The following is a 16,470-nucleotide window of genomic DNA, read 5'->3' on the forward strand; positions in this document are numbered from 1 at the left end:
ATCGGGCTAAAGATATTCACATCTGGCAGTTTTTTTTCATCCTCGATTCAAAAAACCAAGATGGCCGACAGCCAAATGACAAACTGGAGGCTCACAAACCGTCACGGCCCGTTTCTGTTTTCTAACTTTTGTGTGAATGCAAATCGACGTGCAACCCCGCAAACGCCTGCTTCACATGAACGCTCTCAAACTTTTGATTGAAATTTGACTCGACTCAGGGCGACAAATAAATAAATAAATAGTTAATAAATAATCAGGATTCAGGATCGTAGCAGCACTCAGATCATCACGTGGGGAGATGAAATTTACAAATAAAGAGTTTTGGAGGAGACGACAGTGACCCAACAGTCGGTCTTCTGAAGTCCAACCCGTCCGTCCTGTCCTCAGTCCCAGAGACAGAGAAAAGCTGATCCTGGTCTGAGTGGAGTAAACTGAGCTCACGCCTACTTCCTGTTTCTGAGTGTAAACTGTGTGTGTGTGCTATGACAGCATAAGGTTCACTCCCATGTCCCACATACATACGTTACAAACATACATTAAGCCACGTTTCCCCGTGTAAACATCCATTCCACTAGTCCTACAGCTACGATGAGGAAACAGAAGAGTGGAGGTGGGAGGAGGAGGAGAAGCAGTGAGAAAGCAGAGAAAGGCCTCGTTCCCCTGCCGGCTGTGGAAAGCTGGAGCGGTTAGCTGAGTTTGAACGCGGTTGTGCTCTGTGGCGCCTGAGTGAACTGTGCAGTTTCTGGCAGTTTAGTGTTTCCTGTTTCAAAATAAAAGAACAACTTAAAAAGTAAAGCGCAAGAGGGAAAAATGAAATAAAATGAAGAAATGTGTTAAAAAATATTTAACGATGAAGGGAATGATACAGACTCGCCCTTTCTGCTTTTTGTCTCTGAACCTGTAGACGGTGATGTCGCTGCCATGGGGTCGGGGAATGTGTGCTGCCATGGCTAATGGGTGCGTAAAAGAAAAGCTTTTTTAGTTTTTTTTGTCTTGTTTTTTTTTTTTTTTGTTTTGTTTTGTTGTTTTTTCGAGTGAACCACGAGCCATGCACTTATTCTCAACTAAGAATGACCCCTCACAACCCCAAACCCACCCGCCCCTCTCCCAAAAACACCCTGTCGGTATGATACGAAACATCTGCACACGTAAGGCAACATTTTTGGTTTTTTGTTCCCTAAAACGGCTCTTCCAAACCAAGTGCAAAAAGTCAAAAGAAGAAGAAGAAGAAGAGGAAAAAGGGCAGGAACGACAAAGAACAAAAAAATAGAGCTGAACACAACCTGGGTCGACAACTGAATACTGACGGAGAGAAAAAATAAATAACAAAAACATTGCCTTCTGCAGTAAATAGCGCTGAAAATGTAGGAGACGTATTTTTTTAGTGTGGGGAGACCGGCTGGAGTCTATCCCACTGTGCAAAAACCTCTTTTAAAGTCCCTAAAAAGACAGAGAAGGAGAAAAAGAGGGGAGACTGGTATTCTTTTTTCCTAAAATGGCTACGTGTTTTCCTCAAAATGGCCACGAATGGGGACGAGACTGGCGGGCGGGGCCGGAGCGCTCACTCCCGCCCGCTGGCTGAGTAGGAGAACTGTGGGAAATGAGGCCTTCGCTCGTTGTCCGCCGCGTCCATCCCGTCCTCATCGTCTGCAGGGACACAAACACTTCCCATTAGCCCCAGCTGCACTTTAATGAAGTATCCAAGTATTTCAAGTCTCACAGAAGAATAAAACCTCAGTTAGGTTTTAGTCTTGTTAGCATCGCAGCTAAACATCACACCAACAAAAAGATGAACTCAGGCTCCAGAGGAAGAGCCCCACGTAGTCATTTATTCCCATCAGCCTTTGCTGTATACTGTAGTAAAGTTCACTAAATGTAACTAAATAGAATTCCAATATAAACAGTAAATACATGAACCCTCCTCCTGAAGCGGTAAATATTACATTGGATTGACTGTGTCGCGCCGCCGGGAGTTCAGTCAAACGCCTCAGCTGGTTTTTTATCCTCAATCATTCGGAGACTCACATTTTTCCGGCGGAGTGATGGTGATGGTCTGTGCTGTGAACTCCTCGTCAAAGTAACGCGTGTCCGTCTCCGAGCTGACCTGGGGCTGGAAGGGCGGGACCAGCTGCAACACACAGGAAGTGAATGAGCTGAGTTAAAGGTCAGCGTGTGTCAACAACAAAATTCTCTTTTAATTATAAAGATTTAAGATGGGTTTTTTTTTATATCTGTGAATCAGCAAAGTTTCTCATCCAACCAGCTGAAACCAGAAATATTTCACATATTTCAACATTTTTGTTTGCAAAGTTACTGAAACAAGATTTCTCTGTTTATGATAAAAAAAAAAAAAAAGAGCCTTTACATCACTTCCTGTCGGAGGTTTGTGTGTTCGGACACCTGAAGCTACAGACGCTCTTATTGTGGAGTTTGACAAATGTTATGTTTCACTTTCAGCTGAAAGACGACCGTCATCGGTGGAGTGTGTCTGGTCTGCTCTCTGACTGCTGGAAAACAACGAGTGTTGGTGTTTTAGGGAGGAAGCTGGATGGAACCAGAAACAGAGCACAGACCTGACAAATAAATCAGAGAGCTGCTCGTTGATTTTACCTGACAGACGTTTGTAAAGTCTCTGCTAAAAGCCACACTCGTCCCTTTCAGATGTTGAATTCATTTAAAATAAATAAAAGCCAAGTCAAATGTTACTTGTGACGAGGTCCTGCTGTGCCTGGAAAGTCTCTGTCTGTCGGGTGGACACGATGAGTTTGGACTCCAAATGAAGATGAAGTCATTTTTTCTTTTCTGTTCTATTTCGGAGTTTTTATCCCAGCCAGACTTCTTTTGAAAAATTAGGTAACCCTGTTACCAGAATATCTCAGGTACGCTTTTTGAATAAATTACCACTGAAGATAAGATGACGTCTCGCAGCTAAATCCTGCTCTCACCTTCTTGTCGTAGACGTCCTGCCAGTCGATTGTGCCAAAGAAACTGTGTCGCATGATCTCCTTAGCGTCATCCGGTCCGCCGCCCAGTCTGTCAACGAACAGAGGAGAAGGAGAAGATGAAGACGCTGAAGTCAGACATCAAATGGCGCATTTACAAAGTCTCCATCGCTGGAACCAGAATATCCACCTGCTACTGATCCCAAAATAACCGTCCGGGGTGAACGAGTTCGCTCTTTTCGCTGCGTTCTTCGTCAGAGGCAGAAAACGCCTCGGGATTATCAGAGTGGGAGACTAACAGCAGCCTCCGGCCGCCCTCGTGCAACAGCACTTTCATTGAATACCAATTATCATTAAGAGGTTCTGGCTTAACTCCAGCTGTCTAAAAGGTGGCGTGAACAGGGGGGGCTGGGATACACAAGACAAACCATTTCACAATGTCTGTCCTGTGAATAAGGATCAGGTCAACGGGCCACAAAGGATGATGTGTTTTATTTAGAGTTACATTTGATCTGAGCTGGCGGGATTATAAGTCCCATCAGGCTGGGAACAGAACGGGTTTCCCAGGATAATGGCCACTCCCGCCATTCCGCTAAATGGTGACAAGTGCATTAGTGGATGTTATTGTCTTTTCAGGCAAATTTAATATTAACAGTCTGAGTAAAGTTGAGTTGATTCTCACTTCCTCCGTCCTGCTTCCTGTCTCTCCGTATATGGACGACGTTAACGGGAGTCAAAGAGTTGATTCAAACCATCCCCCGCTCATGTGAAGTGTGTGTGTGTGTGTGTGTGTGCGTTGTTAAGTGGCATAGACACACTAAACCTTTCTGGGCTCAGGTCCAGGGACCTTCAGGCTGCTTCTTGGTTTATTTAAAACCAAAAAGGCAAAAATGATCATTTTAATAATTTTACACATTTCTAAAATATTGTTTCAGCTTCTTCCAGCTTTTATTTTGAATTATTAACCTTTACTTCCAGGTCACCTGACTACCTAATTCTCTCAATAATAGTAAGATGGCGCCATGTTAGGTTGCAGCCTTTGTTTCTGTCCATACTGTTTGCAGGAAAATCCCAGTTTGGGACCAAAAAAGTAAATATATATCTAAATATCAGTTCATGAAATGGATAGAAAGGATCCTGATCTGCGGTGTCTCTCTTCATACCGTTTGTTGGGGTCCTTGATGAGGAGTCCCGACAGCAGTGACTTGGCGTCGGCCGACAGGGTCCGCGGGAACTTGATCTCCTCCATGAGGATGAGCTCAAACAGTTTCTCGTGGTCCTGGTTGTAGAACGGCAGGCGGCCACACATCATCTCGTACGTCACCACGCCCAGACCCCACCAGTCCACCGCCCGGCCGTAGTCGTTGTCCTCCAACACCTGACGACACATCAGGCAGACACAACAGTTTTACCTTTGAGTTCCTGTCAGATCGCTGGCGTTTAAGAAAACACTCTCTTCACTCTGTTTGAACATCAAACAAAACTCTGTGCATGTTTTCCTTCTGATGGAGCTATTTCTGATTTTGACTTATTTGATATCCTCTTTCAATTCCTCTGGGAGTAAAAATAACTTCCAAAAACCGCTTTTCAGAGGAAGTGAGATCAGTTTTTGACATGAAACTTTGTTTTAAAGAAAATATGCAGCTACTCTTGAAGGAACTTCCACTGAGGGGTCAGAGAGAGTACAGGACAGAGGAACCAGCGTGACATCAGCCTGAGATCAGCCTGAGATCAGCGTGATATCAGCCTGACATCAGCCTGAGATCAGCCTGAGATCAGCCTGATATAAGCCTGACATCAGCCTGAGATCAGCCTGAGATCAGCGTGATATCAGCCTGAGATCAGCCTGAGATCAGCCTGACATCAGCCTGAGATCAGCCTGAGATCAGCCTGAGATCAGCCTGACATCAGCCTGAGATCAGCCTGAGATCAGCCTGAGATCAGCCTGACATCAGCATGATATCAGTCTGAGATCATCGTGAGGTGCCACAGTCTCACTCATTTTAATTTATGTGTAAGCACAAGTGTCCGTCGGGTGTGACCTCTGACCTCAGGAGCCAGGTACTCTGGTGTCCCACAGAAGGTCTTCATCGTGGCAGTGTCAGTGATGCCTTCTTTGCAGAGGCCGAAGTCGGTGATCTTGATGTGCCCGTCTTTGTCCAACATTAAGTTCTCCAGCTGATGATCACAAGGAGAAGAGTAAAAAATACTTCTACTGATTAAAGTAACAGCCCCCCCGACCCCTCCAGGTGTTGGACAGGAGTGCTTCACCTTCAGATCACGGTACACGATCTTGGCAGAATGCAGGTAGTCTAGAGCTGAGACAATCTCGGCGCCATAGAAACGAGTGCGGTCCTCCGAAAAAACTCTTTCTCTTGACAAGTGAAAAAACAGCTGAAGAAGAAAAACAAGTCAGACTCTTTTCATCTGGGGGCTGAGATGGTCCTGCCCTACCACCCTACCCTGTGATTCATCCTCATTAACCTTACTAATGCTCCATTTACCGGGAAACAGACCAGGGAGGAGGCGGGGCTACTGTGTGACTGACAGACTGAGAGTACAGAGCACAGCCACCTTCTCTTCCACTGATAAATCATCTACTGGTTTCAAGATGGCGGGCCAGCTGATAATAATCCATTCTCATTGATGCTACTTCACCTCCTCAGCCTCCAGCCAATGAGCAGAGCTTGTTGTCGTCGTCGTTGTCGACCTGATGTTTGTCGGTTGGCATTTGTTAACAGAGGGAAACTGAAACCATCAGGACGCTTTCATCGCAGTCGGAGCAGCGACCGCTTCCTGCTAACTCTCTGAATCACACCGTAACATCTATCTATCAGCGATCGTTCAGTCCGTCTCACCTCTCCTCCGTTCACGTACTCCATCACGAAGCACAGCCGGTCCTTAGTCTGGAACGAGTACTTCAGAGACTGTAACACAACACACAGAGATGTTGGTTTAACTGTTCTCAGTCATTCTTTTCTTTACTTTTAAATAACAGAAGCCGTGTGGTCTGAATCCATCCAGCTGATATCAGACACGTGTTTGAGCTGAAGCGTTTAATCTCTAAATCTGTAAATCCCAAACAAGCTCACGGCAGCAGCAGCTCAGGTGTGTCTGGGCGCCATGTTTGATACTCACGGTTAGGAACGGATGCCGAGTGTTTTTTAATACCCTACTTTCTGTGAGCGTGTGAGCGACTTCGTCCTGTGAGGGGAGAAGACGAAAAGAGCAGATGAGCTTTTCTTCTTCTACTACTGACAAAGACACGTCAGGTTCATCGAGGAGCGAAGTCATTTGGATTAAAAATAGAAACACAGAAATCAAACAAAAATACAACAGTGACAAGAAACTGGTATTGGACCTTCTCAAAATAAAATGAGCGGTGAAAGCACCTTGGCTATAATGACTTCCTTCTTGAGGATCTTCATGGCGTAGTAGGTGCCGCTGGCCTTCTCCCTCACCAGAATGACTTTCCCAAAAGTGCCTTTGCCCAGAAGCTTCAGATAGTCAAAGTCATTCATTGTCTGGGCAGAGAGACACAGTGTGATTCGTGAAAACAAACAACCACAAAATCAGGCAGCATTCACTGTCGAGACTTTCCATCTTACTCAAGCATAACTGCTGCGATAACTTCTTCATGTTCATTATAATTCAACAACAGCGTGTGAAGATGTGACTGTGGGCGTCCATGCTGTTTCCTAAAATCATCTCAACACGTTTGGTCGATTAATGTCGCTAAAAGTAACACAAAAAAGTAAGAAAGCCAGTAAAGGAGCTGTTTGTGGATTTAAAAGTCCAGGTCTGTGTCCAGTCTAGGTTCTATGTTAATACTGTGAAATCCTGGTACAGTCACTAGCTTCAGCCATGTCCCCAAGCCCCGCCCACCTCGACCCACCATCAAGCGTTCTGAAATCTGCCTTTTTTGGGGGCCAATCATTAGAGAGGCCTCAGATCGTCACAGAACGGAGCCATAAAACTACACTGAGAGATGATTTTCACTTCTTAAAACAACAAATATGCCTTCTAATAGAGATCAGGGTGACAGAATGCTAGCTTAACGTTAGTTTCACATTAGCGTGCTTGCCTGTCACCTTTCGTTTGTAGTGGCTGATGGAGGTGTCCATCTCCTCCTCATTGACGTTCTCGATCTGGGAGGTGGGGCTGCAGAGGATGCCCTCCTCCTCCTGCTTGGCCAGCGACTCCGCCACCATCTGGATGGCCTCGGCCCACTCGTCCCTGCAGGACGCCGAGACGACACACAACAGGTTAAAACGCCAGCAGGACGCATTCTCGTCTTTCTTTGGCTGTTTCTTACAAATCTTCAGAGAAGTTAAAGACATTAAAACGACAGAGTGGACTGTTTTCACTGACAAACATCAGGTAACGCGTCCTAATGCACACACAATATAGTGTTTCCTGTCTTTCTTCTCACAGCGCTGACTGATGTGTCCAGTCCGCTTCAGGACTCACATCTGGAGCTTTATTTCAGACTCTAATCCAGATGGCTTCAAAGTGATTTCACACAAATGTCTTTTTATTTTATTTCTATTCCAGCTGAATATCCACTTTGAGGAAAAAGAATAAAATATGACACCTAGGTTTTGGAGGTGGTTTGTAAAATCCAAATAAACGTTCATTTAAGTTCAGCTGTTTGTACAATCTACAGATTCTGTATGTTTTCCTAAAACTCCTTGGCCTGAAAACAGGATCAGGTAACATTAAAATAAAGGGATGATGGACAGCCGCTCATTTTTGCTTCATCATTAACTCAGAAACAACAGCAGTCAGTATTTTTCTGGATATTTTTAGATCAGTTTTTTCAGCCTCATTTCTCCCTGTGCTAAATTAAGCCCATCCCAGAGTTGCTACAGCTTTTAGATCTAAGACTTTTTAATACCAGACAGGACACAAGTCAACGCTGTTTCACAAAAATGATGACAGTAAAGTATGATGAACCACCAGAATGAATTTGTTGTGTCTTTATCTTTCTGTACTTCCCCATAAGTATCACAGGACCCGGTCGGAGCCTCGTCCTCGACTGGACTGACTGTGGTTGATGAATGAAATTGAAACTTTGAATGCAACGCAATTAACGCTGCAAAAGTCACTAAATGTCACACAGTTAGCATATTCACGACATCATGAGGACTCCAGTATGAAGGCTTGAACTGCATTTGAACGTTATCAGCACTCAGACTTTAAAGTTAGAGACTCCGTTTATTTGTTAGTTAGTGTGTTTTTGTGTCTATTGTGTCGCAGAAGGGACATGAAACTTTAAAACTTCGACACTTTGTGTTTAATGTCCACCTTTTCTATTTTACTTTACTCAGACACTCGAGTTTAGACTCGACTCGGACTGGAGTTTTAAAGACCAGCACACATTCAGGCTGTCACTGCCCAGCTGTTCACACTGATACTGAACGAGATGACGTCTGGACCTCCCAGATCCTGATCCTGATCCACAAACCATGGTGCTGTCTGACAAAATCAACAAAGAGAGCTGTGATTTCAGCTGATCACCAGCAAAATCACCACTCAAAGGGAAAGTTAGGGGAGACAGATGACGGGCAGCAAAGGTCCTCAGGCTGGACTCGAACCTGCAACGCTAAGACCAGCAGTGGTAGAAATATTATTACTCAGTCAGAAAGAGATAGAAGCTGCAGGACTGCCGCTGAGTTTGTGGCCACTATGAAACTGATAAAAACACGTCACGTCTCATCTCTGAGTTGTTGGTTGGACCAGTGATTGGACAGAACCTGGACAGGTGGCCTATAAATTCATTATTTAATCAGGTCTGAATGCTGATTGTAGCTTTTTCTATTGCAGACAGAAGCCAGACAGCTCTAGTTAAACATCCTGATGATGTAACTGAGTCAGTTAAAGCAAACTGGGCTCTGATGAGCAGGAAATAAATGAAAGAAGGGGATTTTATCTAAATTTTTGTCCATTCTGACCTGATGAAAAAAAAAAAACTGGAAAGAGATTCTTCCACTGTCCAAACAATCCTCACATCTGCTCAAAAACTCCTGACGTTGTCCATCTACAACAGAGAAAAACTTTCTGATCTTTGTGAGTCAAAAGTCTTTCGAAGCCGTCTGCAGCCTTTTTGTGAGAATTTGGATGAAGGATTTTTGATGCCATTCAAATCATCAGCTGCTGCGGAAGAAGACGACGAAGGCTCACCTCTCATCAGGCGTGTCCACGTGAAAAGTCCTCTCAATGACGGTGGTCCACTGCAGGCAGCGGATGATGAAGGTGTTGGGCTTGGGTCGCTCCGTCTTCATCAGCTGACATTCTGGAGAAGGGGGGGGGGGGGGGGGGGGTACGGCGTCATACAGACGTTTGTTTGTGGAGTTTGACCTCCATAAGGACGTGCAGATGGCGCCATACTTGCTACAGAGAAGTTGTTGAGCGGGTAGGCCAGGTCCGAGTCCTGTGGTTTGTCCTTGTAGCCGATGAAAGAGCCGTCTGTCTTCAGCAGGAAGTAGCGCGGTCGCCAGTTCTTGATGTACTCACCTGTGGGGGGGAGACAGGTTACATCCTGTCACATACACACACACACACACAGTGTTGTGTTGGTATTAGCATCCGTTCATCAGCTGTTTTCTGGTTGATACTCGGGGTGTTTAACTCTGACAACTCATCAGTGACTCGGCCCCCACTGCCGTCATCGTCACCTAACAAACCAAGGTGGCTGCGTCTCTGTTTCTGAAACAGTGAGATGATGCCCACAAAGCTCTGACTGCCTCTGTTGTGTTTCCAACCAGGGAAACAGTCGTCAATAAATACAACGCCTCCTGGAAAAAACTCTGTACAGCAAGTCAGAGTCGCCTCAAACTTTAGTTAACAATGCACATTTCTGCCCAGGTCATCTACAGCTGGCCTCCGTGACGTGTCAATGACGTCATGACGGCCATCCCTGGGGGGTCACAGGTCAAACTTCCGGATTTCCAGGTTAACCCTGGATACGACGTGGAGTTCAAGGACGAAGCCTCCTGTCAATGACCTCTGACTGATGTTTTTGTGTTCTTCTTGTTTCTGTTCAACAGGGAGGAAGTGTTGCATTAAAGAGAAGGAGATTCAAATCAAATCCTTAGACTGTGAAGTCACTCACAGTGACCTGCTGCGCATAATGCATATATGAGCCCTCCTCACCAGGGCGAGGCAGGAGTTAAGTAAGTTATATAAATATCACAGTGACCACGAAGGAGGAAATCAGCTTTACAGACCAGAGCTGTTTTTTGCAGCAGGCTGTAAACATTATTTGGCCTTTTAACATTACAGTCTTTGGACTGACTCACTGTCGGAGCCAGACTCTGGTGGCCTGTAGAGGAACTGCAGGATTCAGCTTCATGTTTCAGCCACAAAAGTTAGCGCTTGATTCACATTTTCACCTCTCAAGGTGAACATGCCAGTTTCCAAACTGTCCTCAATTCTGAGTTTAGACGTTAAACAGCACTCAGAGCTGCTCAGGGAAGTTTCTGTGAGGGGGCTGTTAGGCTGAATTATAAGAGTACACAGAGGTGCAATAAACAATTCAGGGACTTGTGGGGGCCGAAGAGGAAGGAACTAAAGTGTTAGGTCATCCTCTGTATGCTCATAGTGCCACAGAGAAACTTCCCCCTGTCTGCCAGCCAACAGCCCTGAGGTCAGACCAGACAAACACACCTCCAACACACACACACAAAGACCAGTGTGGGAAATAGCAGGACAGCCAAGTGTGGCTCAGACTGAGCTGCAGTGCTGCACAGCCTCGCTGCTCTGCTCGCCGTCCGGCAGGTAAACAACCATTGTTTGGAGGTCTTCGAACTGGCAGGGAGGTTCAGGCTGAGTCCACATGGAGCTGGATCTGTTCTGACCGAGGCTACTGTATTCTTCAACTACACAACTTTGACAAAAAATAAATACAGGTTTTTCCTGCACATCGTCTGAAAAATCTGGATCCGTTAGTGTCAGCAAAGTTACATTTTGAATGCCAAGAAAGTGTGCCATTACTTATTAGAATTATTGTTGTTTGATCAACAAAGTGCCTGAATCATGAGCCACATGAGACACTCGGGTCAGCTCAGACAAGTGTCATCAAACTGTGCCCGTCTGAACTGAAACCCAGTTCGATCACAGAGAGACGGTTTACCAGCTGAGACACTGAAGTCCAGCAGAGTCATCAGGCTCAGTCTGACCCACTTTGATCCACATGATGGAAGAAGCATGGGAGCTAAAACCAGAAAACAAAAAGTTACCAAGCTTCCTCCAGATCAAAACAAGAATGACTGCTTGAGCCCTGAGCATGGTGCACTTCCTGGTGTTGGTTAAATGATTGACCTAAGGTCTGATTTACACCAGCTCTTTTTCAGGGTTGTTAATAAGTGTGCAAAAGAGTCCGCACACGTTGAACATTAAAACTCATTTACAACTGTTATGAACTTTATTAGACAAAGAGCTGAGTCCAACAACAAGCCCTTCAAGTCATGTGACCAACACACACCTCTTTGTGAAAATGTCATAAATGGGTCACTTGAATGAGTAAAAACTGAAATCAGAACTGGCGTCATCTGTGGCTGAGAACAGATGTGCAGCACACAACAGAAACATTTCATTTCATCTTTCAGGACTGACGAAATCCTGTCAGATCACGTTGGCCATATTTACACCTTGGCTGCTATCTGCAAAGACCACACCGATGATGATGCTGAAGTTTCACATCCGTCCATACAGTCAGTTTAAATTAAATAAAACAACAAGCCACCTGAGAAGGGCAGCCAAGTGGTTAGTGTGAGAGCATCCCAATGAATGGACATCTAATCTAAATCACATTATGGCCCAATGATTTATCAGCCATTTTTCAGTGATAAAACAATCACACCACCTGAAACTGTACCCCTGATGCTGTGATGCAGCAGCAGGAAACCCCGGGTCGTCGCCACCAGCCGTCTCTCTGTCCCGCTTCCTGTCTCTAAGGCTTAAAATGTCCAAAAAAACAAACTGCTTCCTTCTCTCCCTTTTTATTAACTTTCACGTGTCTGTTTATCCTTCCCCTTTTTCCTCCTCCCTCAGTCTTCCTCTCCTTCTCAAACCCCTTTCCTCCATGTTTTCTCCTCAGCTCTCCTTCCTCACATCATCATCTCCTTATGACCTTCTATTGAGCCTTCCCTTTCCCACTAACTCTCTCTTCGTCCATCTTACATCCTTCCTTTCTTTCCATCACTAATTGATGACTTCTCCACACATTTTCTGCCTCCTCTCCTTCCTTCATTCTTAATGATCTCGATTATGTCTCTTTATCCTTCTCTCATTTCCTTCTTTCTTGCTTAAGTCTGGACCTCATCTTTTTCCTTTTCCCCTCGCTCCTTCACCTTTATGACCTCGTGATCCTTCCCACCACCCTTCCTCACTAACTTTCTTTTCCCACTCCCTGTTCATATCCATCTATCATTCCCATGTACTCCTTTTGTCCTTCCATTCATAAAAAAAATCTAATATCTCATTGTCTTTATTCTATCAACACAATAAACTCAGAAACATGTCCGATGTAGAGACGTGACTCTAGACATCACTATCAAAGATGGAGGATGAGAATGGACGGATAAACACACAGAAGGAGTCAGAGAGTCGGACTGATCCAGATGAAATCAGTTTCAGATCGGACAGATCAGCTGATTCTGCAGTTTAAGTGTCGAAGCGATGTGATGTAAGTGATTATATCAGACAGAACACTCTGTCTTTCTGTCCTCGGCGTCTGGACTTAAATCTGAACCTATTGAATCTGCTCGGGTTCTGGTCCAGCTACATGAGTGTGTGAAGGAATCATGTGATGTGAAAGCATCCTCACCTCTTTTCTGGACCCAGCCTTCCTTCACGACGTTCTGGTCGCTCATGGTGGCTTCTCCTCGTCACCGGTTCTCCCAGTGCTCCCAGTGTGGTGACTGTGAAGGTGACAGTTGTCGGAGAGGTAGCGGGACAGAGGGCGGTGCCCGCTCTCACCTGACCTCAGACCTGTCCGTGTGCTCCCCGCCGGCTCGTGTCAGTCTACAACGTTGCTGTATCTTTCTCTCTTTGCCTCGATCACTTTCTCTTTCCTCCTCTGGTCCCCGCCGACCCGACCCAACTTCCTGTTGCTGTCTTCTGTCCTCCTGCTCTTCCTCACCTCTTTTAGTTTTGACTCCCCTGTCTCTCTCCCTCCCTCCCTCCTTCCGTCCCTCTCAGTCTGTTTCAGTTTTTCTTCACTCCCTCGTTCTCTCAAGACTTCTTCTTCTTACTCTTCTGTGTTCAGGCGCTCCGGTGGTGACTCAGCCTGGAAGGAAACGGAGGCAGAGAAAGGAGAGAGGGGAGAAAAAAAAATCAAACCACGGAGCAGGTCAGTGGATCGTTTCCGTCACACAGCAAACACAGCAGGCTGCCACTCATTGTTCAGCGCCTTAACACACTTCCTGCTCCCTTACCTCCTTCTGTCTGTCCTTTACTCCTTCCCTTCTCAACCACATTCATTCTCACCATCTCCCCCCCCCACAACCTTTTTCACCTCCTCCAACATCCTTCCATCACTGGGCCGTTCCCCGTCTCCTCCTCTTTCCCTTCCTTTCCTCACAGACCCCTTTCTTTTAAATCATCTTCTTTACCTCCCATCTTATCTTACCTTCATCTGTTCTTCCTCAAATCACCCATCCCATCAGCTTTCCTTGTTCCCGCCCTTCCTGGCTAACTCTTTCCTTCCGCCATCTTATCTCCTCCTTTCCTGACTTCTCTGCAAACTTTTGGTCTCCTCATGTTCCTTCCTTCCTTCTTTTCTTTCTTTCCTTCCCTCATTCTCACCTTTCTTGTCTGGCTCCTTTGCTGCTTCCTTTTTTTTCTACTTGTACCTCGCTCTCACTCATCTTTCCTTCCTCCAACAGCCCCCAACTCTCCTTGCTTTACTCCTTCCCCCTCCAAAATTAAGAGATTAACTCCATCAGTCATTCATTTGACTACATTTCTAACATTGGAGCTGTGAGTTTATTTCATCTTCCAATAATTCATCCAAACAAACATTTTCTTAAAGACAGACTAAAACTCTACTTTGATACTTTGTAGTTTTAGGAAAGTTTCTGCCAAGTGCTGAGTGCCAACTAATCACTGAGTAAAAGGAAGTATGAACATGAGCTTTGTTTTAATGGATGCTGAGGCCATCAACCTGAGAGTCAACGCCCCCAAAAGTCAGCTCTTTGTGATCAAATCAGCCTTAAATTCATTCCTAAAGCGCTGAAGACTCTCTGTTTGCCACAAACATTTTGAATATGTAGATGGGACATAACAGAGAGCAGTTCTCATTTTAAAGTTCCAAACATGATTAAAATTTAAGTTTTTGGATATAAAAAGTTAAAATGCTCATCTACTCTTGACTTCCTGGTTGAGAAACTAGGAGAATCAGAGCCCAGCAGACGTATCACAACAGTTAACAAAGTTTGCACCTTTGTGTCGATTGACTTTCATTGGAGGGAATCTTTTAAGACCCTCAAGGAACATTTTGAACCAAACCAGCCAGCTAGGAAATGTTTTTCTGATCAATAAAAATCCAAAAAGCAAAACATTGACACAAAATTAACTTCACATCTCATAATTAAGGTACCGCTACATCCACCCTGAAGTTTTCTTTATAAAGTGTTTTTTTCTTTCATACGAATAGTAATCTGTACTCCGCTGTTCATTTCCTGCTGCCAAAACCAGACGTTTAATAAAGAGCCAACATTGTCACTACAGATAAAATCAACGTTGTCACTTATTGATCAACTTCCCAAAACAGGTTTTACAGAGAATGAAAAGAAAATACTCCAGACAGTTGATCACAGAGAGGCCAGAATTTAAAAAGTGTCTGATCCACAGCAGACGAGCTCTGACTCTTTTGTTTTTCGATCTAGACAAGCTCCATTTGAGGAACTAAAAGGTGAAAAGGTCTGGGTTGTAGCTCGGGCTGGCTCCATCCTGGCTTTAATCTGAAATTATTTAACGTCAATCTAAAACTGCAGCAAAGATGTGGCTTCACAACTGTTTGTTTCTACGGCAGTCTAAAAAAATAAAGCGAGTTTCAGTCAAAAGACGAGTTGAAGTGCAGACGTGACTAACAGGTGACAGACTGACAGGATTGTCCAGAAACGCTGTTGAATTTCTGTGACAAGAGAAGCTGAAGCTGCTGCCAAATAAAGCCTGAGACAGTGGGAGTTACAAACGTATGTGAACCCGAACCGGCCTGCTTTCTGCAGCTTCGGCTGAGCTGTCTCCCTGTTGGGTTGGACAACATGGCTGAAATCATCATCAGGCATAAATATTCAGCACATCGTTCGATACGATCAATATATTTTTGTTATTAATATATACAGAGTCTCATCACACAGAGATTCAGAGCAGTGGTGGTATTCCTTACGTAAAAATAAACTCTTCATATGTTTTAATTCATTTAAACAACAGCTGTGAACCATCACGTGTTGACAGATGACTCTGCCATCACTCAATCACTTCAACTGTATTTCTCTGATGCACTTCTTATTGGGTTGATGTGTTGTGTGTCGTCGTGGCTGGTCTTTTGTGACCTCACAGGTAAATGTTTCCTGTTCAGTCTTACCAGAAACGAGGTGAGTCATACAGCATTGTCTTGTAACACATCACAGCCTGCGTGTTGTGCCGGCTATCAGTGCTGTTCAGATGATTTATCGATACGTTGGGCTCTCAGTTAGGCTCAGTTTGATGGGTGAGGGGCAAAAACTGGAGCCCATCTCTGATGTTGTGAATCCGAGTGAAGGAGAGGCGAAGCTCAAAGTGGATCTCAGCTCGGATGCATCAGATCCGGGTCCGGGGGGGACACAGAGTCCTCCGATGACAACAAAAACAATGGCTGACAGCAGCAGGAGGGTTCGGATCGGCGGCCCATTTATCGGCCATGATCGGGTCCACACACACAAACAAACACTGAGACAACAGCTTTTGTTTCAAGGGCGTGTGGTGTCATTATCTGTTACATAACAACATCCGCTCGGCTCCGCTCCATCACGTTTTAATGGCGACATAAATGAAAACGTCCGGCGGGACTCTGGTGGGCATTATTCGGGGTTAGCGGCGGCGGAGCAGCCGGTCCGGATGAGGCTGGAGACGGGGGGTGTTGTGTAAACCAGGCCGGCCTGTGATGGCTGGGCTCGGCTGGAGGAGCAGGGATGCTAGCTGGGAAGAGGTGAAGGAGGGGGGGGCAGGGTGTGTGTGTTGATGCTAATGTTAGCCGGCAGGCTAACGGCGGGGCCGTTCTCATCTGGCTTTATTTATGCAGCTCGGACGGAGACGACCGAGCCGAGGGAGGGAGGGACGGTCGGAGAGGAGGGGGGCGAGGAGGTGAGGAAGGAGCCGGCGGGCCGAGGCCGGACGGACGGTACCGAGCCCTCCCTTCCCTTTCTGCGGCAGCAGCGGCGGCAGCATCCCGGCGCCGCATCCCTCCCAGACGGGCGGATGACGAAGCAGCAGCAGCCCGCTAACGGCAGCTAGCTTAGCGTGCTAACCCGGAGACGACCCC

The 16,470-nt window shown here is 45.7% G+C and overlaps 1 protein-coding gene across 1 annotated transcript in view; it reads right to left on the minus strand.

Moving 5' to 3' along the window:
- Positions 1-1,112: 1,112 nt before the first annotated feature.
- The window catches only part of akt3b (v-akt murine thymoma viral oncogene homolog 3b), a 15,772-nt gene continuing 414 nt past the window's right edge, over positions 1,113-16,470 (minus strand). Inside the window, exons 2-14 of the mRNA XM_029529191.1 lie at positions 12,772-13,233; positions 9,333-9,458; positions 9,126-9,237; positions 7,034-7,178; positions 6,335-6,466; positions 6,081-6,146; positions 5,801-5,869; positions 5,214-5,336; positions 4,992-5,120; positions 4,106-4,320; positions 2,946-3,033; positions 2,026-2,128; positions 1,113-1,647 (exon numbers count right to left, since the gene is read on the minus strand). Coding sequence (XP_029385051.1) covers positions 1,562-1,647; positions 2,026-2,128; positions 2,946-3,033; positions 4,106-4,320; positions 4,992-5,120; positions 5,214-5,336; positions 5,801-5,869; positions 6,081-6,146; positions 6,335-6,466; positions 7,034-7,178; positions 9,126-9,237; positions 9,333-9,458; positions 12,772-12,817 — 1,440 coding nt within the window. The 5' untranslated portion in view covers positions 12,818-13,233 and the 3' untranslated portion in view covers positions 1,113-1,561. The remainder of the gene's footprint in view (positions 1,648-2,025; positions 2,129-2,945; positions 3,034-4,105; positions 4,321-4,991; positions 5,121-5,213; positions 5,337-5,800; positions 5,870-6,080; positions 6,147-6,334; positions 6,467-7,033; positions 7,179-9,125; positions 9,238-9,332; positions 9,459-12,771; positions 13,234-16,470) is intronic.

Source organism: Echeneis naucrates, chromosome 1 (assembly GCF_900963305.1).
Source record: "Echeneis naucrates chromosome 1, fEcheNa1.1, whole genome shotgun sequence".
In the NCBI taxonomy this organism is placed as follows: Eukaryota; Metazoa; Chordata; class Actinopteri; order Carangiformes; family Echeneidae; genus Echeneis; species Echeneis naucrates.